We start from the raw sequence: 24,108 nt of genomic DNA on the forward strand, positions 1-24,108 counted from the left end.
CCAGGAAATGTGATACATATATTCATGGCTGTCCCAGGAAGAGTGTAATGACTTGATTCCTTCACTTTTCATCAATACTTTGGTTTATAATGCCAGCAAAACTAACAGCATGCCCATCAGCCTCAGCTGTACTTTGTGTTGAGGCCTAAATAGCAAATATTAAGATGCTAACACACTAAACTAGGTGAATGTGATTAACATTACTGAGCACCTACTAAGCAACAGTATGTTATCATCATCATGTGATCGATTAGTATAACAGAATCTAATGGGCACCAAAAGATTATAGTCAAAGATTAAGGTCAAATTTAAGGTAAAAATTGAAGTGTTGGAATGTGTTACACTGGCTCGATGGTTAACAGAATACACTCTCGATGGCTAATCTTTCACAGTTACAGGAACAAAACAAAGTCAAGACACAACAAGCTCAACATCATCAATCTTTATCTTAGCCATCGCTTCTCCACCATGGATCACTTGGATAAAAACTGGTACAAAAACAGACAGGGAAAGCAAGCAAAGATTGTGCATTTGGCAGCACTGTATTAACTTAGTGTTTTGGTGCAATGTCAAACTCATTTTCAATCAGTTTCTTTTCTCATTTCATTTCTATTTCAGTTTACTTATTAATTGAGCAAAATTTCCAAACACCACTGGCCCCGAAATACAACCTGATGAGAGACCAAGTACACAAAGGACTGCTGTGTTGGAAGGAGATTCACATCTTTATTGCACATTTTTGTACAGTACAGTGCATCATAAAAACAACTTTGGAGCACATGATTACAATAACAGAAAAAGATGACTCAAAAAAAAAATACACATGGCCTAAGTTAAGACAACACAACTCTGTAAAAGATGACAGTATAGCAGTGTCTGTCTGTCTTAAGTCTATTTAGTCACATTGCCTAGGCAGCAGGAATAAAGGCACCTTAACCCTTTTCCCCTACCAAGAGGACGTTCACTAATCCCCTACCTTAAATAGTTTAGTACAAGGAATTAACTCATGCAATCTCATTCCAGCCTTACAGGGCTGCGGGCTTATGAACACAGGGCGGAGATGGAAGCGAGCTTCAATCAAACAGGAAAGAATACATGAAGAACCTGGCAACATGTGAGCAAATTAAGTTCCCTGATGCAGGACGTTTAAGGTCTGGTATGTTTAGGCAAATCAAAACTATGTGGTTAAAGCCAGTGAAAGATCTTAGTCATGGTTACAGTCAGTGAGCGTTCTCCTGTTGTTTGCAACACCCTAGACAGAGAAACACTGCTACACTTTGTACTAGAACACAACACTACGGATATAATAGGTAACACATGGCAGACACATTAGATGCAGTTTTATCCACGATTATGACAATTATAATGTTAGAAAGCCGAAACATAGAAAAATGTTCCCTATTATTTTGTCTTTCACCTCATTACTGTCAGATGGCAAATAACCACTGCTGATTATGGGTAAATTCTCTTTCTTTAGAACAATGCAAATATGCTACCATTATTAGACATGCTGAGGAAAGTGTTACACAGAAGGAATTGATTACTGAAACTAGGAGTGGAGGAAATGCTGGTTTGTCAATGGAGCATATTAGGTAGGTTTGTAAACTTTTATATTAAATACAATAAGGTATATCCCATGATAATACACATAAGGCCATCATAAATGCAGAACATTGTACAGTAATACATAATTATCATTGCTCATATTTACTGAAGGAAAATAAAAGCTTTCATTACCTAAAAAGACAGTAGCTCATGCATAAAACCACCCAAGAATAAATAATTTGATCAAATACACACAAAAAACAGAATTATCTAAGAGCTTCATAAAAAAACAAAACTATAAAATATGACTGAGCTCAAAAAATGAAGCAGGCAGACCTCAGACATATACATAAAACATGTGAAAGGAATACGATAGGTCTTTTTCAATGATCAGATCAATCTTTGGCCTGATGACATGTAAGGGCAAAGAACTGGAATACAAACAAGCCATGAAAGTGTAAACAGGTGAATTGTGTGTTTTTTTTTTTTTTTAAACTGCCATACTCATGTAGCATGAAACAATCTTGAATAATTTTAAGGTTATTGGAACATGAAACATGTAGCATATTAAGACAATCCCTTGATTTCCTTTTGTGTAAAAAAATATACATTTTTATTTGTATTTACTAAAAAGACTAAAGTGTGTAAAGTTTGTTTATTTTAAATGTTAACTGTACACACTATCATGCTTGGGACCAATTGATGTCTCATTGTTTAAAACATTCTCAGTTTGTATCCAGTGATCGTTAACAGCAGGAGTTTCTATTTCAGACTTATTGTCTTGCCTGAGGGCTCAGCAACTTTGCAGTTCATACGAAATGATAGCAAAAAATGAGATGGCAGACCATGTAAATAGCCTCCCATATGAGTTTAAAAATGCCTTTCAATTTTCTTTGTTGCTGCGTTTGTGGAATCAGTTTTTTTTTTTTTTTCCAAATTGGAACATATGGAATAGTCTAAAACTGCCTGTCAATACCTTTCAGACTTTCCTAAAAGATCCTGAACTGATCTTATGATCTAGTCCAGTAGTTCCTCGCCTTTTTGGTTTGTGATCCATTATTTGAATTTCCTTCAGAGATCTGCAGCAAAAAATGTTTTTATGACCCGACACCAAGGCTGGGAACCACTGATCTAGACTCTGTGTGAGCTTAGGCAAGGCAGAAGTCAATGTGTGCCAGGAGCTCCCTGTGGCGGCTAGTGGGATAGGTGGCCCGACACTTTGGGCACTCTAAGAAACTTTCATCCAGGAGGTTGGTGACTTTAGAAGGAGATGTAGGGCCAAGAGTGTCATCGATAGTAAGACGCTCAAACTCAAGCCTGTTATAGGAGCTGGGCTCTGAGAAACGGGCATTCGGCTGTTTCTGAAACAGAAAACATGATATTATATTAATTTACCAGAGCAGGTCAGATGTTTATTTAAAGACTAAATTGACTGAGTTTATATCTCTCACAGAATTAGGATTGGACATGTGGTTGTGATGCTCAGCAACACTTACAGCAGACTCCAGTTTAGCAATCTGATCACGAGCCTTGCGAAGCTCCTTCAGCACCTTATGTAACTGGTGCTGCATGCTCTGGCGATCAATCTTTTCATTCTCAAAGTCCTTGGCAGAGAGTTGGATCTTAGGAGGGGCAGAAATATATGAGATGGAGAGAGCCAAGAACTCATTGTACTTAAATTGCACAAGTGGGATCGTTGTGGTTTTCCTACTTTCAAGAGATCACAGTCACTTGACATAGTTACAACTATATGTACTTAATAACAAGAACATGTCAGGGCTTTGCTGATGGACATCACCATCATTACTGATCAAAGAAGGTTCAAAATGTGTAATCTATTATTGCTAATCACGTGGTTTGCTTTGAACTGACACTCAACAAGCAAAGTGTTACCTGTTGCTCCAGAGCTGCGATTCTCCTCTGTTCTTCATTTTGGCTCAGAAAAGACTTCTGCAACATATTTACCTGTGAAAGCCAAATTATCAGTCAAATACAAAAACTATATTTCAATCATTTTCAATTCAAATAAACCTGAGATGAGATTTTATTTAAATATTCTCAGATATCCATTGAACTTTTCCATTTTAATTATAATCCTGGAAGGATAAATTCTTATATTTTGAATTCCTTTAAATGCAGCCTTCCTTTAATGAATCAAGCTTTGATATGATGAGTGGATAACTTTCATAAACAATGAAATATCAGTGAAAGTGACTACAGTCGACATGGTAATGAATGCGAGCGTTACCTGCTGCAGAAGGTCAGCAGATCTCTTCCTCTCCTCCTCCAATCTGATGTCCATATTCTCCAGTTCCACTCTCATCCTGTCCGCCCGCTCAGACGACACCATTCTCTCCTCGCACGCTGCATGTCTGGATGCAATGTTTGCGTAATCCAAATAAATATTCGGAATAATCCTGTTTACTTATATGTTACTCAAACAGCAGTGAAAAAAAAAACAACCTTTAAAGCCCGGTAACTGCTGTTGTTAGCGCATTTACAAAGGGTTTTTAAGCAGCGCTGCGGTGTTTGTCCGCATAAAAAAATCCAAGGTCAGTTAACCATCTCACTTTTTTGGGCATGAGTTGTGGGCCAACTGAGAATTTAGGAAAGTAAAACTGATAAAGTAAGTATTTTAAAAGTAAATGTTTGGCCTTCCAATTCATAGGTCTATGTATTTTCTTTGCACTGGTCAGCTTTACTGTTTGAAGATAAACCGTGAGACTGAATTGATGTAAGAGCCACCTCTATTCAATATCTACAACCAGAGCAGACTTTGCTGCTGTACCTACCTGTTGCTAAGTCGCTCTGCTTGCAGCTGCATCTTGGCCCCCTCCAGCTCTTTGCTCTTTTCTTCATACTTCATCAGAAAGGACGACAGCTCGCTGCACTTCACCTCGTACCTCCTCTGCAGCGCCAACGTCTCCTCCTGGACCCTTGTGACCTGCTCCCGTTGAGACTTCAGCTCAGCCTGAGCTTTGAAGGTCTGCACAGCCAAAAGAAAACTTTAAATTTCAGAATGGTATACACTTTTTCTATACCAATTTCTCCCACAGAGCTCCACAGATCAATTATAAAGATGCCTCAATCCAAGGACTGTGGATATTTAATGGGGTTGTTCCAGCTGCATGCAGATTCAGCACTAAACCAATCTTCTGAGTTAAGTGAATGCAAATTAATTGAAACATAGTTTAATAAGGAGACTGTAAGGTTAGAAAAGTAGAATCTAAGAATTGATTAGGGAGTCAGTATGAATTAGACAAACAGGAATCCTTCAACTTAGAAGTGAAATCTTATAGCATCTACCTGTTCCCTCTGCATGTTGAGCTCCTGTTGGGTTCTGGAAACCTGATCTTTTTGGCTCTCCAGGTCTTTCTGCACCTCCACCAGCAACTGGTCACATTGGCTCTTCCGCTGAACTTCTTTTTCTGGACCTGCTGAGTTGACAGAGGCAGTGATTATAAGTGTTAATTTAAGGCCTTTGTTGTAATGAAAATTTACAATTTTTGACCCAAAGCAGCATTGTTTATACAGTATTTATATATATAAAAAAAAAAAAAGAGTTGACATTTAAATGTCATAGCCCTACAACAGTCCCCAGTGTTACCATTTCTGCTAACATTTTTAATACCAGGATTATTGTAGGCTATCTAATCTTTTCTCATCTTCTCAGTCTTTTTTAATGTTTAATGTTGTAGCTAATAAAAACCCTACAATTTGAATGTATGCATCAGAGCATGCAATGAACAACCACAAACATGGTAAAGGTTGGATTAAGTTCATTTTAATTTACATGTTCTTAGCATGCAATTGTAGTATGTAAAGGATGTTAGAATTAGCTAACTCAGTTCATTTCTTACCATCAGAACCTGCCTCTTGTTTGGTTTGTTGCTGCTTTGCCTGGGCGAGCTGCTGCTCCAGCTCCATGGAGCGGGCAAGGACGGACTGGACATAGGTCTCTCTCTGCTGGTCATACACCAGCCACTGTTGGTTCTTCTCAAGTGCCTGGTGGTGAGATGCACAACCCAAACACTGACAAACTGCATTTTATACTTGGTATTTAGAGCTGTTAAATTCAAGGACCTTCAATGAAAAAACTGTTGCACACTGCAATACTGTATTCTATATATGTTTTGTTATTGTAGATAACAGAGACAGGAGCTTGGTTTTGTGACAAGTGGTTTTTCATCAAAACTACTACGTGGATAGAAAAACACAGCTTTTACTTTCAATGTTTTGTTCTGTCCAAAAAGCAATACCCAGTGTGTTCTTTGTTGATACTGACATAAAAATAGGTCCTAGATATTTTGGAAAAATTGAATGATGAACTTCAGAGAATTACTCAATTCCCCTGGCGCTGAATAGAGTGCAATAGAATCAAAAGCTTCAAATATACAGTATGTCAGATGGGTGCGATATTTCAGCTGCAAAGCCATGGTACAAAAACATGTTTCAGTAGATAGAGAGTGTATACTTAAATTACAAACAGACACGCAGAAAAGCACAGGGTAAATCATTGACTGGACTCACATCTCTCAGTTGATCTTGTACCAATGCCAAGTCTGCAGGAGGTACCTGTCCATTCTGCTGCGAGGAAAAACACATTTTTGAGATAAACCCCAAGTCTGATATATATTGGCAACACTTCATATCTACCAGTCAAAAATGTGCACTTTCAATTGTAAATACTTTTGCAAGATAAAAAAAATTATTATTATTTTTTGTTAGACACACAGTTATTCTATACATGGTGGCCTTAAAACCTCATGTACATGTTGTGTCTGTTGTTTGTCAGTTTTCTGTGTAAACTCTCAACAGACACTAAAAAAAGAAAACATCAGTGCAAGTGATCAATCTCTCGCCACATCACACAGGGCACCAACCCTTGGGCCAGTTCTGCGACATCCCTCCCTAGAAGACAGTCATCTCATAATTCTGTCACCGTGACCCCAAGGTCTACATGTCTGATCCCACCCATCGACTAAGCTCCAACAAACCCTTCACAGCACTGCCACAAGAGTAGACATCTATACGATCATCTCTGTGCTAAGGCTCTCTGAGCTCCTGCACTACCAGACAAGCATCATGAGCTTGTCAACTTTTTCTAGATGGATTTAAACGTACGTCCCATAAGCTAAGCCTACAAATAGCTTTTGTGAATCCAGGAAGAACGAGGGAAAGGGTGAGCCAGGGGTCTGTTGGTTGGATTATTTCTAGTAATGCGAAAGGAGCTAAGACAAGGGTTTGGAAAGTGGAGAGCATTCCTGGAAAATTACCATAAAGACATAAATATCAGGATATCCACGTACATATGGGATATGGGATGTCAAAAAGGACTTTAAGACTACAACTACCCAATATTCCTTTCCGTTTTAATACTTTAAAACCTTGAGTCCAAAACTTTAAAACCTTGAGCACGAAAGTAGTGTCTTAAAACCAAAGCAGGAGTAATGAACATTTAGATTCATAGGCGGCGTATCCAGCATTCGGGATGACCTTTAAGAGGAAGAAAACATAAATCTTTAAAACACTGCATCTGTAGCTTTCTTGTAAAAAATCTCCATTTTACTTTCTTCAGACTCTCCTATTCATCAGCCTTTTGCCTCCACTGAAACGTAATGTAACTACAGGGAAATTAGGGAGATCAGTTAATAATAATATATGATATAATTCTGATAATATTGTTTTGGGGATTTAAGCAACATTGATAGTAATGGGCCTAGAAGTTTTAATTACAATATACTAAGGGAAAACTTCTGTAAAAAAGACCCTGTCAGTTTTTTTTTTTTTGTATTTTTCCTGTTTGTATTATTTTGAATTGATGGGCCCCAAAATATCTCTTTTTGTCTGTGAAGAGGAGGTATATGATGTCTGAGTCTTCAGCAAATCCAACTTTCTTACTTGTGATTTTGCTGTCTAAGCCTCTCCAGGAGTCAAGGAGAATCTTGATGACCGCTCTCTAAGAGTATGGTGAGGGTCTGCTGGGCTCTAAGCATCAAAGGGCTGACCAAGAATCAGTGCTGCCCTTTGATAAGGTATAAAAGCCTACAATTGCGAGAGAGCTGAGTGGCAACTACACATTCACAGTTCTTGCACAGACAAATTAATATTAATAGTAAAATGCTATAGATAGCGTCAAGTTGTTTTATCATCTTTCACCAAACTACTGTGAGTGATGTATTATTTTAAAGGTATCGATAGCTGATTCGGAGAACCATGGAAAAACATTCATTTACATTTACAATGTTGTACTCTGAGCTGTGAATTACTTGTGCCTTTAGCTTTCATTATGACAAATTAGTAAGGCTGTTCCAGGGAGAGGGTGATGTCTGCGGGTAAGGAAAACAATGAGAGGTCACACACTGCCACCTAGTGGACAAAGGAACAAGTGCATTTGCATTTCCAAACGGTCATTCTTTCGTGCCGTACGTCACTGAAAACAAAATCTGGTGAAATGTACAAAAAAAAACCTGTTAAAATGAAATTGAGGTCATCTTAGGTGCAATAGCTACTCATCTAAATAGGGGCCACAGCTATTCAAAAACCTGGCCAAAGGCAAATATCACACCAAATTTGATTAAGTTATACCTATACCTTGTTCCTTTAGAGCACATTTCTGTTAGTCAGATTATAGTAAATCTGGAATTCAAGACAATTAATCACTAAAATAGATTTGATTTGTCAATAATTCAACCAAAATACATCTACTGCATCAGCACTATGGATGGGGAAAAAAAATTTCAGAGATGGAGGATATTAGAAAAGGAGGCAGAGGACAGAAAACTGTGGAGGATTTAATCCCAGGCTGGGGGGAAGTATGCTGTCAGAGTGAGGGATATAACCACTCAACCAACTCTGTTCAGTGATTTCTGACAACAAAAAAAACTTTTAAAAAAGTGCTTCCTCAAGATTTCTAATAATGGTCTAGATTTCTTCTGCATTTCTTCACATTTTTGTTACTAACAGCCTGCAATAAAATGATTTAGTCATCAAAAACTGAAGACCAGTTAACGACTAAGCAATGAAATGATCAATGTCAGGATACAATTAACACTTTTCAAAAACTGTACCAGTAAATGTAATTAGTAAGACTCATTTTTAAAGCCAGCTACATTATCAGAAGAATACAGATTCCCAATACCAAGAAGAATTGTTCATTTGGAGGAGGAAACTTTTCTGACAAGCATAGAGGCTATAAGTTGGTCAACCTACCGTCACCTGCGTTTCCAGAGACTGGCAGCGGGCAGAAACAGTGGTCAGTTTGTTTTTCAGGTTCTCCGTCTCCTGTGACAGGCTCTGGAACAACATGTCTCTCTGCTCTGCGTCCTTCCTCCGCTGCTCCAGCTGCGCCTGCAGTGATGCTACCACCTGAAATACAAACCGATATGAAATAAACGAGCCTCCAGAACAACCATGTCAACACGATTTTGTTTAAGTAGAGACAGTACACTGGGGATATTTGTTCTTTTCCAGGCAAATCTGCCTCACGCAAATGACATTACATGGCTGACAGTCTACTGGCCTTTCCCAGCTGAGCAGCTATGGTAGCACTTTTGTTGATGCAAGTTAATGAGGAAGAGGCAAGTGCGATTAAATCACATTACACATTCACAATGGCTAGGAAAACAAATAGCTGATATTCCATTTACCAGCATGCCATCTCCAAGTTTTAGCTTGGTGCCATTCTGACTTGCTTAAATTAGAAAACGATTTCTGCCATAATAGAAAAGAGATTTCACAAGGATAAGCAAGAACCTCAAATAAATAGCATCAATTTCACCAGCAGTGTCATCAACACTAACAAGTCATGAATACTAATACATGCACAGACCCACTACAGAGAAAGATATTTGGTTTATAAATATCAAGTGAACAGCATACACAACATGTGTTGGTATGCAGCTTTTGCTGGCTGTCTAAACTTCACTTAGCTGAGCTCCTGTCAAAATGGGATAGAAGCTATTTCCCCCCCAACTGTTTTTGTGGCAGCTCAGTGGAATTCTAGCATGATTTCTTCCTTCTGACAGTTGTCTGCTGCCAGCAATACATATGCCACCAATACAATGCCAAGAGTGCAACAAATCTTCACAAGTTGAGGAGTACTCTCAAAGACACAGCTGTAGGTATATCTCCTCACCCTGGGCAGATAACTGCTGCCTCAGGGTGTCAGCATGTTTATCCATATGTGTCCATGTTCACAGAAATTTTTTTCTATACAGGCCTACTGTAAATGTGATGTTTTTTTTAAACCATATATTTCTGCAGAGATGTGCCATGTGTACATACCTCTCCTCCTCTAGCTGACAGCTGCTGTCTCATAGTATCAAGTTCCTGTTCTTTAACCAGCAACTGCTGATTGTTCCTCTCCCGTAGCGTCTCAAGGGAAAGAATCCTCTGACATAATGAACATAAACATTAAATTAAAAAAACAGCCAAAAGACATAAAGACATTCAGGAAATGTTGAATGCAACTGACAGAATAAACTTCCTATACCTCCAGCAGCTTGCTTTTGTCTGAGTCAGGTGGTTTGATGTGTCGTTTGGCCAGATCATCAATCTTTCTCCTCAGGTGAGCGTTCTCCTTCCTGACTCTCTCAAGCTCCGCCTCAGCCTTGGATGCAGAGCTGCTGGATTTGAAACCCAACTTGCTGACGATGGTCTCTTTGGCACCTTTAGATGTCATGTCTGCTTTTGTTGGTGTTGAGGCCTTAACCTGGAGAGAGTCTGGGGAGACGAGCAATTCAACAGTGTGATTGATTATGTTCATGTAAAGTTCACCACAAGGTATTTTGATTTAATTTGAACTAAATAATTTGTACAAATATTCCAAATGAAGAGAAGCTCAAGAGACACTCTGAAAGACCCCAGACTAACGATGACAGAGAATATAGAAGTGGTACTGAATATTAATATTAAACTGTGCAATAGATTTTAAATGTTGAAATTAAAATATTTTCCTGTACATTACGTTTTCAGTCTTTACAACCAGTGTAAATTAACTCTAGCTACATTTATTTACTCAGTAATTTCACTAACATACATCCCCCACGATCACATTTTCAATTTCTTGTTAATCCAATGTATAAACTGATAATTTAGTGATAAAAACTTGACAGTTGACTGACGTTACACTGGTTTCCGTCCGTCTGGTCTGTAGTTGCTGAGTAACAAAAACTAATGTAACATTGTCTAAATTTCCCTCTGTCCAATTTGAAGTAATACTATGAAAAAAAAATTAAGAAATTTACTGGCACAGATAAACATCAAATGTTTATGACTCACAGAAGAAGCGAATTGAAGATATCCTCTGATATATAGTCTGTTTGTGACAACAAGACCGTTTACCAACCAGACGCTTTCGTTTCCTGAAGTTTGAATTGCAGCGCGTTGACGTCACGTCCGAAACGCATGGCGAGGTGCGTGTGTTTAAGCTGTGAGGATTGTCTGGAAATATGACATGTTGGGCGGTGCAGTGAACAGAATATAGCGATTCCTAAAGTTCTCAGCTGTGGTAATTTAAAATATTATGTTTTGACAATATTTCCTTTTCCTGATATAGATTTTATATTCAAATTAGTTGGGAAGATTCTTTTTTATTCAGCTTTTTGCAGTCTTCATCGACTGAAATATGTGGTCCCCGGCTGCCCCCTGCATTAGATGAAACGAACAAACGGAGGAGAGCTGGGCAGACAGCCCAAACCGGTTTTATCTTTAGTCTAAATCTCGGCGACTTCAACTTCTAGCCTTTCCTAAGCAACCTTTGCAGACACATCATATTGAAAGACCATTCAATGGAAACTGCTCTGACAGGAAACAGTGTGGTGTTTGATAATAGCAAACACTGCAGCCGATAATCAGGGGGCATCATAACAAACTGCAGCAAGGAGTGCAACAGGACACTTGCTACCTTGGACCCAGTGTAAATATTGTTGTAATATTGTTTGAAACTGTGAAATGCATATTAAGAACGCGTTTAAATAGGTGCAACCTTGGAACCAAGCATGAACAATAAACTACCCTGATAGACACCATGCTGTTTGTAGCCGACTGTGTGTGCACCCTACATTAATCATATGCTTTCTTCCAGGTGTGTGTGGCGTCAGAAAGCCGAGGTGAAGACACTCAGTGGGGATGGGAGGAGGAGAAGTGAGGCTGGGGTGTCGTCGTCCCCCCCTTAATTTGGTAGGATAATTATGATGAATTTTACGATGTAAATACACTGCATGAGTCAGGCTTGGGAATTTCATTATGTCCTACAGTTATAAGACACCGACCATTCCCTCCCTAAATGAATCTTTGTGTGAGAGATGCTGAACAAACATGAACTTGTAAATTAACTGAGGGCATGGCCTTGAGGACTTCAAAAATAGTCTTTTCATTGTTTTAACAAAGCGTTTTAATTACTAATTCAGGTGCTAATGGTCTCTGGTACGGTATGATATTACAGTGTGCAATAGTACGGTCCATCATGTATTGTTTTTTAATTTCCAAAAGAAATGTTTACACTACAGATTGTGAAAGCAAACTCAACCCCATTATAGACCTTGATTAAGGCAGCAGTTTCAGCTTATTGTTTCATTGGGGCAAACAGGGTAATGAGTCAAAGTCAGTATACTCTAATTACAACACTGAATAATTAGGCGTTCCACTTATTTGTCGCTGCATTTCTTTACATTTTACCATATTAGTTCCTTTGCAGTCTGTTTCATACACATCCGAATTGACTCTTCCGGTAGAAGCCAAGAAAATGTGTCCAATAAATCAATAGCATCTCTTCGCTGTCTCTGTTAAATTCGTTAAGTTTATTGCATCAAACTGATGTATGCACATTAATCCCAAATAAGTCAATTTTTAGTGTGAGGAAAGTTATTCATCTATCCAAAAACACTTTTCTTTTCAAAAGCAGTAAACCAAGATTGTGCACTTTAAATGTGTGTCTCTATTCCAGGAAGTAACACTACAAGTGAATATATATATACATATACAGAGAATATACTGTATTTTGAGTGGCATTTCCAACCAAATGCCAGTCCTGGATGCAGTTCCTTCATTTGCTTTATGTTGCAAATATAATTTCTCTTGGCTTTTACTGACTGAATCATTGCAAATCTGATAAATCTCAAAAGCCCTTCAGTGTTTTGTTTGCATGCAAAGCAAGGATGGTGTTGAAAATATTCCTTCCTTGCTTTCATTAGAGGGCAAAATGCCAGTGTTTCATTCTTTAATTTATGGATGTGATTTGACCTGACAAAGGTGACAACTACAAGTAAATACACATGAATAATTTTTGTTAGACTTAGTCACTGGCTGCATTAGATATTCTCCAGACTTTCTCTCTAGCTTTGTTCTAAGCACAGTCACTCCATTGTACCAAACCCTTGTTGGAATCCTGTTTTCAGGTTCTTCTGACCTTGTCTCAAAATGTTCAAAACACAGGAACAAATTCTTTTTAATCTGTAAGACTCGCTGAGTGATGATCGTGTGATACGCCTCGGATGAAAACTGCTTGAGGTCAATAGAGAGTTCCTGCTAGTGCATTCACGTAAATAGTGTTTGACTATTATGAAAATGTGTGCACTGCAGTATTCAGAGTATCATTACGTTCAGAACTGAAACTTGGGTTCAAGGTCCTCAAATAAACTTTCAATTGTACCATTTTTTATGTGATATAGGAGTCAGTGATGTACAAGAATTCTTAAGACTAAATTGGCATAATTGCAGTATATAGGCCTATACATGGAAGTCCCATATGTTTGTGTGAAAAATAAAAAATATCTGGTGAATGACAAAATATACAGATGAGTATATACTGTATGTTTGAAACATGTCAAACTGCTTAGATAGATAGATAGATAGATAGATAGATAGATAGATAGATAGATAGATACTTTATTTATCCCCAAGGGGAAATTCATGAATTTCATTTGTACTGATTACCTCTGATCTGATAGATCTGATTTTTCCGTAAATTTTCCAAGGCTAATTATTTATAGAGGTAAACAGAGCTTGGTTTGTCCAGAAAGCTATTTAAAGACAAAACTTTGACAAGAAACATGTCACTGATCAGAATTATATATGAACCCTGTAGAAAGTCTTGGCAGCAAAATGTTGAAAATGTTCCTCCCTTTTTCACCATCCATCTGTCTGTGGATTCACAGAAATGCCTGACTCTCTGCCTTAGATTTCCTCACCAAAGCCTGGGAGGAGCTTGGCTCATGGCTCAGTCTCCCGGTGAGCCATGTCCACAGAGCACAAGCAGCTATAACAGTTTGCAGCAGACCTCATGCTGCCCTGCATCACCGACTGGACTTGCTGCCATTGCCCGGAGCTGGGTCACTGACCTGTGAGAGGCACACTTCTTTCACAGCGTATCCACCAGAGCTGCACCGTCCTGGTGAAGCACACAATCTTTCAGTGCAAGAGATCTTGTGCCCCGCAGAGAGATGTAATGTACGAGCCAAATCACCTTGATGGACCAGATCAGATGAAACTTTAATGAGACTGCGTGTTCTCCTGTGTTCCCGTGATATATTTTCCTCCTTTCAAAACACATAGAGGTCAGGTGGGTTGGAGATGTATAGAGTAAATTGTCCATGTGAGTATCAGTCTAGACTGTGTCTCCTCCCTATTGTATAGTGGAGTGGGTTGATGCCCCCATGACCCTGAAAAGGATTAAGATAGAATAAGCATTTTCAGACCAATAACTTCAGTTTGGAAATATAAAAAACTAACTTATGTGCAAAATATAGAGATTTCAGCATTAACTTGCAAACCTGCAGAAGGCACTTCAGTATTCATAGCAGCAAAATGTCTTCGAACAAAGCAAGATTCATAATTCATTAATATTTAATCGTGATTCATTTAAATTTCCAAATGTTTACAAACACTTTGAAGCGGTACATCAGCTCACCATAAATACACAGAGATAACATGACGTGTTCCAGTGTTGGTTTTTTTTTTTACGCTTAAACAAATAAAGGGATGAGATGGGAGGCACCGGGGCCGGTGTTCTGGAAATAAAGACTTCACTGACACTATTGACTGTGACACACAACACAGCTGTGAGAGACTATGACAAATTTCGAGTTCGTTTTGCTGCTGAAATCCACCTACAGATCAGCAGTCTGCCTTCCCAGACTGAAAATGAAAGAGCGTGATCCATTTTTTGCAGCAGCACAGTTCTATTATATCACTGACATTTCCTGTCTGCATGACTGAGCATCCTTAATGTCTCTCAGCTTTCTTTATTTATTAAATTATTAAATTTGTTTGTTTGCCAGCTTGGCCAGACCCTTCCATCCTATTTTGCCTTAGTAGTAAAACTTAAATGGTGCTGAAAATCTATTTTCTCGCACAGTTTCTTATGAGTGATGTGGTCCCACTTGAAAATGCAATTTTATAACAGTTTTCATACCTGTATGTCTGTTTGGGATGTGTTGTTTGCAGCCTAATTAATAAATAACTAATATAAATACTCATATAAATAACTACTTTAGACGCTAAAGCATTATAAAAATAAAAAATATATTAAACTTAAATTTAGTACATTTAGTAAAAGGTTCACAGGCTCTACAGGCGTGTCATACTCCTCTGTTGGGGGTCTACGGTGACTAACATAATGAATTATTGCTGTCAGTTCTTATCACTTTCTCTCTTTCTCTGGCTTTCTTGCCCTTTTTCTTTCTCCTTGTTCATCTCTTTATCTCCGTCCAGTTTTCTGTCCCTCATCTCACGCCCTCTCCCCTCTTCTTTACTTCTCTTTTCATCATTTTTGCTCTCACATCTTTCCCGTCCCTCGCCCAAATGACTTTTCACTGGCTGATCACAAAAATGCTCACTGGGCAATGTCTATAGATATTCCATTGCCTTTTTTTTAGCTACTTAAAGCAATATACACAGTTTTTCTGTAAGTGCTATTAAATATCTGTTTTTCTTCCCTGTGAATGCCTGTACAAGATTAGCTTATCCTTCTCCATGAAAACACTTGCACCCACAACTCCTCATTTTGTGTGTGCCCTTGTGAACTCATTGGTCTTGTTTTAAACCTTCTTGGTCTAATGATTAAATTATTGCTCTTCACCCTCCAGGAAACCAGCCATTGCCATGCATGTTATGACCCACTGTACACACCAACGAGCCAGGGTGGAAGAGAGCAACGGCAGAGAAAGCTGGAAAGATTGAGATGTGGCTCAGACCGTGAGTTTGCAATCAATTAAGAGCCTAATAGATATTCCCTGGGCCTCTAGGTTTCAAGGAGAAAGAAAACTTATTTTCCAAACCCTGAACGCTTGATTAAATGTTTCATCCGATGACATTAGGAAAGGCCTGAGATGGATATTTTTGTGTTGCCATAAAATAAACAGCCATTATCCCACCAGTGTAATAATCATGTTCAACAGAAATACTCATTACAAAATGTAATTAATGAACAACCAAATCCTGCCAAGCCCAAGTCTGACGGATTCCAGCCTTGATTTCCCTGTGCTGTTTCATGGTGGGCAAATTTAACAGAGATAAGGCTAATGAACTGCTCTGCTTTTCCACCACAGAAAAAAAAACAAGCGCACACTGTTTGAGGGTTTATTACACTATCGACAGCTGATGAAGGAATTAAAGTAAATAATATTCTGTCCCAGTCTATGTTTTTATGCTGTGTGCACCCTGCTGTAGTTGAGTCAAGTCATAGTCTGAATCACCAAGAAGTAAGTCTCAAGTATTCAGGTCCAAATTTGAGTCTGAGGAACCAGTGCTCAAGATAACCTTGCAGGACCGCATTAAAAACACTGTAAAAAAAATCTCTTATAATAGAATCTAAACAAGTCTAGATTTGGAATTGAATAATATGTATTCTGTATTTTTTTTTTTAAAAAACCCTAAGATGTCAAGCTTATTTTTTTTAATGTAGTCAGTATTGTTCACTAATAATAACCTTTGTCCTGCTTTTCTACAAAGACCACACCATTGAGTTTGCATGTTCTGACCTTTCAAAACATATTCTTAATATTATTGCTGAAAATTTTTCAAAGCAAACCATGCTGCCTCAGATTTCTAAATGTGTCTCTCCCATTGACATGGTAACCATGTGATTTATTTAGTTCCATACAGCGTGAAAATCTACTTGAACAGCCTTGAAACTTGTTGTCAGCTTATTCATCACTGAATGTACGTATTACCTTATCAGTATATGGCAATTCATTTTGAATTACTGCCATGTAATTTTAAAATGTACTCAGGTAATGGTTAGCACTGAGAGCCCAGGTTTGATTTTCAGCTGCCAAACAGCATTACATTTATGATATAGGATCAAACAGACATTAAGCCCACATGGCCGTGAAAAAGAAGCTAATGTTAATTTGAGTATAGCTTTCAGTGGCTTGCTTTTCTGTCCTCACTATGTGTGTAGGTGAAGCTATGCAGCGAGCTAAACACAATTCAAAGGTTGAAGATAAGGAGGTGGGCTTTGAAACAATAGCTGGAAGCAATAATGAAAACACAAGTACAACAGTAGACAACCAATTCAGTGAAATTGATTATATGACATTCCATGTGTTAGAGTAAACACAGTGAATTAGTTTATATTAGTAGATTGTTGAGGTGGACGGAAACTGACAGTCAACATTTCTTCTTTCATCCACAATGTTCCACAATCTTAACCATGTTTATTATTGTGACCATGACGATGAAGGGTTAGAATAAGTTCGCTAATTTGGAAAATAAAAGCCATTTACCGAGTCAACTGTAACATCTAAAAACTGTGTGTGACTAGCAAGCTAGCAAACAAGCAGATAAGTCTACACAGTTACCTAAAAGCAATAGGCTAGGAGATAAATAGATGAAATACATAGCTAGCCCACAAGTAATGAGGAAATTCTGAAAAAGCTATAAGTAGTGTTTCAATGTTTCAAACAGCTGAAGGTAATGAAACAGTTTGCTAAAAGTAATGGATTAATGGCTAGAGTAAAAAAGCTAAAATGATCGGATGGAAATAGCTACCCGTAAGTGATGGATTAATGGATAGTGTGGGAAAGCTAAAATGAGTGGATGGATATTGTGGATATTGTAACAATATTCCACTTAATATGATCAAGAGTGTCAAATAATAAATGGTTTAAAATCACTCAAATTAACACATTTGTAACATGATGGGTGGTGTGGTGGTGTTGATGTAGGAGCTCATCAGACAAAGAGGGGAGATTGGGGATGACTAATTCATGGCATCTGCAATGGTACAGTGTTGTGAGGAGTAAAGGAAGATATTCATACTCATAAATTCAAAACTCTTGATGTGTATTCAGCCAATCAAAACCAAACCTGCTACGTGCTGCCCATGAATACATCAGGACTCTGCTGCTCTATGGGTTTGCCGCTGCTCCTCAACGGTTCTGCAGAATGTCTAATGAGCAGAAAATGTGAAGCTGAGAATAGCAAGTGTGATCAACAGTCCTGCCAGCAGTCAGAAAAGAGGGGTTTACATTGATACAATTGGCTCGCCCATACCACTGAGAAATCTGCTCTTGGTGCAGCCTTGCAGAAACTCCTCACTCACAGAAATTGGAGTTAAATACCTTGAAATATGACAAAAGATTAAGGATCAAATATTAGGGAAAAACATTTTGCTCATAATGTTTTCCATCACCTCCACATTTCATTCAATGGTATTTTTTTCTCTTTGTCTGATGGGAGTCAACTTACATCATATGAAAGCTCTATGAAAGGACCTCAGTGACTTCTTCATTTCCTCTTCTCTTCTTTTTAACAACTTGCCTCAAAATCTTTCTGTTTTTCATCTTTGCAAAGTCATGGTGGATAATCTTACATGGTATGAATGGAGATCTATCTTAGGAAGTCTCTGAGGCAAAGTTTCTCCTCGCTTAAGAGGATGAAAGATTATTGCAAGATTCTTGCCATAGTCAAGAGAGAGCTTAGGCGGTCGACATCATTAGTGTAAAGAATGAACAACATCTACGTCACAATGTCACATCTGATGAGTCTGTGCCTTCCCTCTGCAATCACCGAGGTCTCTAAGCCCTCTCCTCTGCCAAACCCCTCTCACACTTTGAACAGTGCAGCAAAAATGTCGGTCATCCATTTGGTCGCGATCCTAACGAGTCCTAGGTTTGCATGTACCGAGACAGGTACAAACTACTTCTACAATACACATTTAACACTGTGCCCTGTTGCCAACACCTGTTGTTCAAATGCAGTCGTTGCAGTTTTGATGCTCTCTGAGGCTGGATTAAGATCATAAAACCTCATTAAGTGGAAGGATAAAGACGGAAAATGGCACAAAACACACAAAGAAATGTTTAGTCCATTAGTTCAGTGTTAAATTGTTGATTGCTGAACGTTATCACTGCCTCATGTCTATTTTATCTTACAAATGTAAGTATTTTCATATCTTTCTACAGAATTTACACAGTCATCTTTCTTCAAATTAAGGCTTACATATTATGTTGGCTAATACAAATCACAGATACTGAGAGGTGATACTAAGGTGTTTGATGACATTAAAAAAGATAAAACTTTACCAGCTGCCGCCTGTCCAGAAGCTAAAGCACAACTCTACTGTACAACCAGAGAAACTAGATTCATTGCAGCCACTCTGCAGCCATTGTAATGTTTACTTCACTGCCTCTAATCTGATTTAACCTTAGGGGCAGGCAGTAAATTACCTGATGTTTCATCGACTCACTATTATGGAAATGAGTATGTAGTTATAAGTTAAGCTCTCTATATCTTGCACTAGGCCAGCTGAATTTGTGATGAGGGTAAATCTTTGTAACCTTGAATTGTAGTTTCATTTCAGCCTCTGAGAGTGTGTGTGTGTGTGTGTGTGTGTGTGTGTGTGTGTGTGTGTGTGTGTGTGTGTGTGTGTGTGTGTGTGTGTGTGTGTGTGTGTGTGTGTTGACTTACCATTACTAATTGAGCAGCTGCCAAGACAGTACAGTTAGGCAGGGGCTTTGGGACAAAATATGAAAATAATCAATAATCAAATATGAGTGATAAAGTCTCCTGCGTATGATTTCTGTACATGCACAGACCAGATGTGTAAGGTAAAGCTGCAACCTATTGCTCACTTATTGATGAGACGAGTGAACTGAGTGAGGGTAGCTGCTTAATGTTGCATTTATAAGTCTAGTACATCTTCCATTAACAGAGCCTAGCTTGTCAGTTCTGCAGCTTGTCTAAAGTGCTGCAGTACAGGCGTAAAGCTTCACTGATTGTGCATGAAAGGAACAGCAAAAACATATTTCACTCGATCTCTCCCTTTCTGTTCCTCCTCAGCTCTTCTGTGTTCTCTGCTTGAAACTCAAATTTTACTGCTTCTAGATTAAATGTTTATGGTTTTGCATCCCTGTTGTCCACTCCATTCATGTGTTTTATGTGTAGTCGCAAGAAATACGAATTTAGAAACGTTTAGCCTGCCTGATAGCACCATAAAAGAGAACAATCAGGTGTGGGTAGTTTGGTAACTCAAGCTTTAAGCATAAAAAATAAGCACAGAATTTGGAAGGGAAAAACAATTCTTTGAAATATGTTCATTGTATTGTCCAGGTAGCTGAAACCTAAAATTGCTTGAATAGCAAGCAGAAGTAGATATACTTCAATCTGGATGTTTTGATTTTTAGAAGGCAGAGGAGTGGATGTGAATTTAAACTTGTGCATTAAATTTGGTGGCTTTGCGATATATGGTCTCTGAGATTTTTATTATTACATATAATCAACACATTTGGCCAGTTTTTTATTGAAATTTTAGACTAAAAGTCATAGTGTAGACTAAAAACAACAACAATTCCATAAGGGCTCCTAACCAGGGCAACAACTTAATTTCCATTATCAATCAACCTGCTGATTATTTTTCCAGTTAACTGATTATTGTATTAATTAGCTTCAGAAACGTCAGAAAAGAATGAAAATGCCCATTAGAAGTTCCCACAGATTGTTTTGCTCAATCAAATTCCGAAACCCTCAGACATCCAATTTGTTGTAGAGTGATAAACAGAGGAGGAAATCCTCACAAATGTTTGGCATTTTTGCTTGATTAACGACTTAAATCCTTGAAATAAAAATTGTTGCCAGTTCCTTTTCTGTCCACTGACTCAGTACAACTCTAAACCATAAGGCGTCTACTCTAACACATGGACATACGGTTGGTATGAGTATGTAAGGAAAACTAAATACACATGTTTTGCATCCACCTCTAGATGCAGACATTAATCCCCATATACCCCAACATCTTGAGCTCAGTGGATAATATCCTTTTAAGTTTTCTCTGCCCAAATCAATTTTTTTTCCACCAGCTTAATCCTGAACTTAACATATGGTGAGATTTCACTGATTACACACCTGATTGGCTGTGATGAGTAAGCACCAAGACAGCTCAAAAGTAGTAATATCTAATCACTTGCTACAGTTTTGGTGCATTTCTGATGCTCTACAATCACAATCTACATCTTTGATCTAAACTGTACATTCCTCTTCCTGGGATTCAATATTCAAGGTTATATGGAAAATGATCCAAGAAGCTTTAAAATGTCTCCTGTGGGTTAAATGTCTAATTATAATCCTCATACATCCAAACACACATTCTCTCTACTCTTATGAAAAACGGATGACACCTTTTTGCAGAAAAAAACGAAGCACCTGAAAAGTCGTTACTTGGCAGAACAACACTTGAGAGTTTTACATTCTCTCCCAGAACATGCTGTTAAATTGTGCCTAACTATGTGCCGCTGTTATCTCTGATCCAGTGAAACAGTGTGAAATCGTGAGCAAGCTAAGGTTCCTTTCATCAGTTACACTCCTCACGTTACTGAAGGCCTACTCCTCATCAGCATGACTTTTCTGTCCCTTCAGTATCAATTTTAAATTCCTGTTTGTCGATGTTGAACCTTGTCAGGATGGAAAAAGATCAAAGAGATTAACACCACAGAGCTGCTGAGACCAATTCTTGTTTTGAACACATAAAATCTGATATCTTTTAGATTGATGGACGAGATTTCATCAAGCATATTTGTTAATATTTCTTGTCTCGTACTATAGGCCTCATTCCAGCCAGTGTGGAAATAACAGAGGAAGAAAGGAGGTCACTGGTATCTCAACCGAAGCACTGAATAAGAATGGTATTGCTTCTTTTAAATGCTGTACATGGTTTGTAATGACTGCTGTTTTCAAACCCAGTAATAGGATCCCATGTGGTACCTGTTCCACAGGCCTATAGGTTTCCATGCAACAAATGTAATTATCAGCACACATAAAGAATACAGCTGCTTTTTAAAGGTTCCCTTTCTCCCGTCTGTATGTACTCCTTTTAGATACTTTTTAGGTTACATAGCTTTCACTATTATGCTGATGATGCACAGATCTACCATATTATTAACTGCAGTGACCGCATCTTAAATTGATAGTTAAGGGATTACTTACTCCTTAAATTGTACTTCATTTGTTTATGAATGATGGTGTTTTAAGGGGCTTGGGTTTTTGCCCATTCAAATTAATGTACAAATTAAAGGATCTCTGGCTACCATGCTAAACAACGTAATTCAAGGTTATTGAATTCATGTGCCTGTTTTTGCTTGCCTGATTCGTGTGCCTTGTCTTACTGCCTGCCTGTTACCGTCTATGCCTAATCTAAGTAAAAAGCTTTTTGATTTTTACCTGCCTGTCCCAAGAGTTTTGCCTTTGAGCCCAAAAATGTTCTGAATGTTAAATGTATTTTAACAGATTCAGATAAAGTTACAGACTAGCTAGTGAACATAGTGGATCATTGAGCTGCTAAAGAGCTTTATAGAATTAGATAGCAAAACCTGAGCTAAAAGACAGTGAGTAGTCATCTTACATTCATATCATGTGGACTCAAACATTGTTGAAAAACTTGCTCCATGTTTGCAAACAAGTTCACAATATCACCTTAAAGATATCAATATGTCAGTGTTAGGTTTACAGCTTGTTTCCACTGCCCCCAAGTGGCCAAATAAACGACAAACAACAAACAAAATAAACAAAACAAAACAAATTAAAAAAAAAACTTTTGTTATTATTTCAGATTTAAGGATGTTTACATCCATAATGGGGGAACAATAATGCAGGAATCGTACAACTTTTAATATACTGCATGCCATATATATTGTACAGCATATAGCCAAGGCAGCTCAGATTTTGTAGAGCAAAACAGTTTAATGTGCACGACTGACTGAATGAGCCACCCAGCCTTTTCTTTTAAACTGAGGAGGTGTTTTATTTTCTCAAATTGAGAACAAAAATACCCTGAAACAAAATGAAATTGGTATCTGCTGTCAAAAGGCAGCCAATAATTTCAACATTGCCCATGTAAAGCTCTGTTCAGTCAAATCAAACAAGTGGGGCCCAGGCTCCACATTAATGAATACTGAACATGTCACGTCACTCTCAATTTTCTCAACAACTTTATCTAAGAACACAGTTCTATAGTTTTACCACCAAGAGGCACTATCTCAGTGCAGCCTTAAATCATTAGTACCCACATGTGGTCACTGGCATGTGGGAAAGCATGCATTCACTCCAGATAGAGGTGAACGTGTCAGCTCTTTTATATAGGGGATTCTCACCACCAGCTCCCCTCTCATCTTGTCATCCCTCCTGCCCAGATTTCTGCCCTACCTTGGCAGGCATTTTCCTGTGGAAAATTCTGTGTGAAAAATGACCAGCAAGAGGAAATTAAAGAGAAAACGAAATGACAGAAAGAGGTGAGACAAGTGCCTGAGGGGAGCAGATTCATTTGAATTGAAGATTAAGCTGACCAGAGTTTAAGCAAGCAAAGCACACCTGAATTGTGAAGAAGGCACTCTGTGCAGGTGTCTATGCATGCCACCACACACGCAGTGGCACACATGCTATTCAACCCCAAGCCTTGCTGTCTTTCTTGCCAATTTTCTAGTTAAGTACCTTCCTTTCTGAACATTTTCTCCTTTTATATCTAAGATGAAAAGATTTTTATATTTCCCTTTGGACATTTTCATAAACCATTCAATCATGCAATGGAATAATTCCTATGAGCCCAGTAAAAAGAACACTAAGCTAATGCTAGAGAAAACATACACAAACGGAGGAATGCACAGTGCCAGATTCATATGGTTACACTCCTGTACAGTGCAGTGCAGTGCAGTGTGCCTCAGCCTTGATTCCCCTTTCCAGTTAATGTAGCACTCAAGTCAAAAGCCAGCCAGAGTTCCTGTGCTGCCCTTCAAGAATCTTTCTTCCCGCCGTCCTTCCACAGGTGACTTTCCTCGTATCAGCCCCCAGCTGACTTGACAGGAAGCAGACAATGTCATTAAAAACACACTGCATCTGCCGAGGGGGGTGGGGAGGAATGTTAAGTGTCCTGAGAGCTGCCACTTAATGTGACAAGGGCATTTCAGCACCTGACACAGAGAAGAGACTTCTTCCTAAATAAAGATGCTGCACTACAGGCCATGCTGTGAGCTTTACCTGTAAATGCACTTCAGTCTTTTCATTTTTCCCCCCTCCTTCAACCTTTTGTATTCAGGCAGATGAATTAAAACCTCATTTGAAGTACCCTCACAG

The 24,108-nt window shown here is 38.4% G+C and overlaps 1 protein-coding gene and 1 long non-coding RNA gene across 4 annotated transcripts; one reads left to right on the plus strand and one right to left on the minus strand.

Moving 5' to 3' along the window:
• Positions 1 to 712: 712 nt before the first annotated feature.
• On the minus strand, positions 713 to 10,910 carry cep55l (centrosomal protein 55 like). Of its 3 annotated transcripts, none has more exons than XM_056365226.1 (12): positions 10,828 to 10,910; positions 10,040 to 10,269; positions 9,832 to 9,939; positions 8,758 to 8,913; positions 6,076 to 6,129; positions 5,406 to 5,550; positions 4,852 to 4,982; positions 4,338 to 4,531; positions 3,794 to 3,917; positions 3,439 to 3,510; positions 3,042 to 3,167; positions 713 to 2,906 (listed from the first exon to the last, which is right to left on the minus strand). In XM_056365226.1, exons 2-12 carry the CDS (start codon positions 10,226 to 10,228, stop codon positions 2,694 to 2,696), a joined length of 1,512 nt encoding a protein of 503 aa, XP_056221201.1. In that variant the 5' UTR covers positions 10,229 to 10,269; positions 10,828 to 10,910; the 3' UTR covers positions 713 to 2,693. The 3 variants fall into 3 exon arrangements, with proteins under 3 accessions (XP_056221201.1, XP_056221202.1, XP_056221200.1); XM_056365227.1 differs by having other exon boundaries at positions 4,852 to 4,979; positions 6,076 to 6,132; XM_056365225.1 differs by having other exon boundaries at positions 6,076 to 6,132.
• Positions 10,911 to 11,233: 323 nt separating this feature from the next.
• LOC130161882 (uncharacterized) lies at positions 11,234 to 22,196 on the plus strand. The gene is made up of 4 exons (XR_008826201.1): positions 11,234 to 11,464; positions 11,633 to 11,727; positions 15,633 to 15,741; positions 21,589 to 22,196. It is a non-coding gene; the product is annotated as an uncharacterized LOC130161882 (long non-coding RNA).
• Positions 22,197 to 24,108: the final 1,912 nt, after the last annotated feature.

Source organism: Seriola aureovittata, chromosome 21 (genome assembly GCF_021018895.1).
Source record: "Seriola aureovittata isolate HTS-2021-v1 ecotype China chromosome 21, ASM2101889v1, whole genome shotgun sequence".
Lineage (NCBI taxonomy): Eukaryota > Metazoa > Chordata > Actinopteri > Carangiformes > Carangidae > Seriola > Seriola aureovittata.

Bases quoted from the DNA above. Each gene is read 5' to 3' on its own strand.
- cep55l (XM_056365225.1), bottom strand. From the start codon at position 10,228: ATGACATCTAAAGGTGCCAAAGAGACCATCGTCAGCAAGTTGGGTTTC. The intron at 9,940-10,039 runs GTATAGGAAGTT...TCATTATGTCAG, and splicing joins ACAAAAGCAAGCTGCTGGAG to AGGATTCTTTCCCTTGAGAC. The intron at 4,532-4,851 runs GTAGATGCTATA...TTGGCTGTGCAG, and splicing joins TCAACATGCAGAGGGAACAG to ACCTTCAAAGCTCAGGCTGA.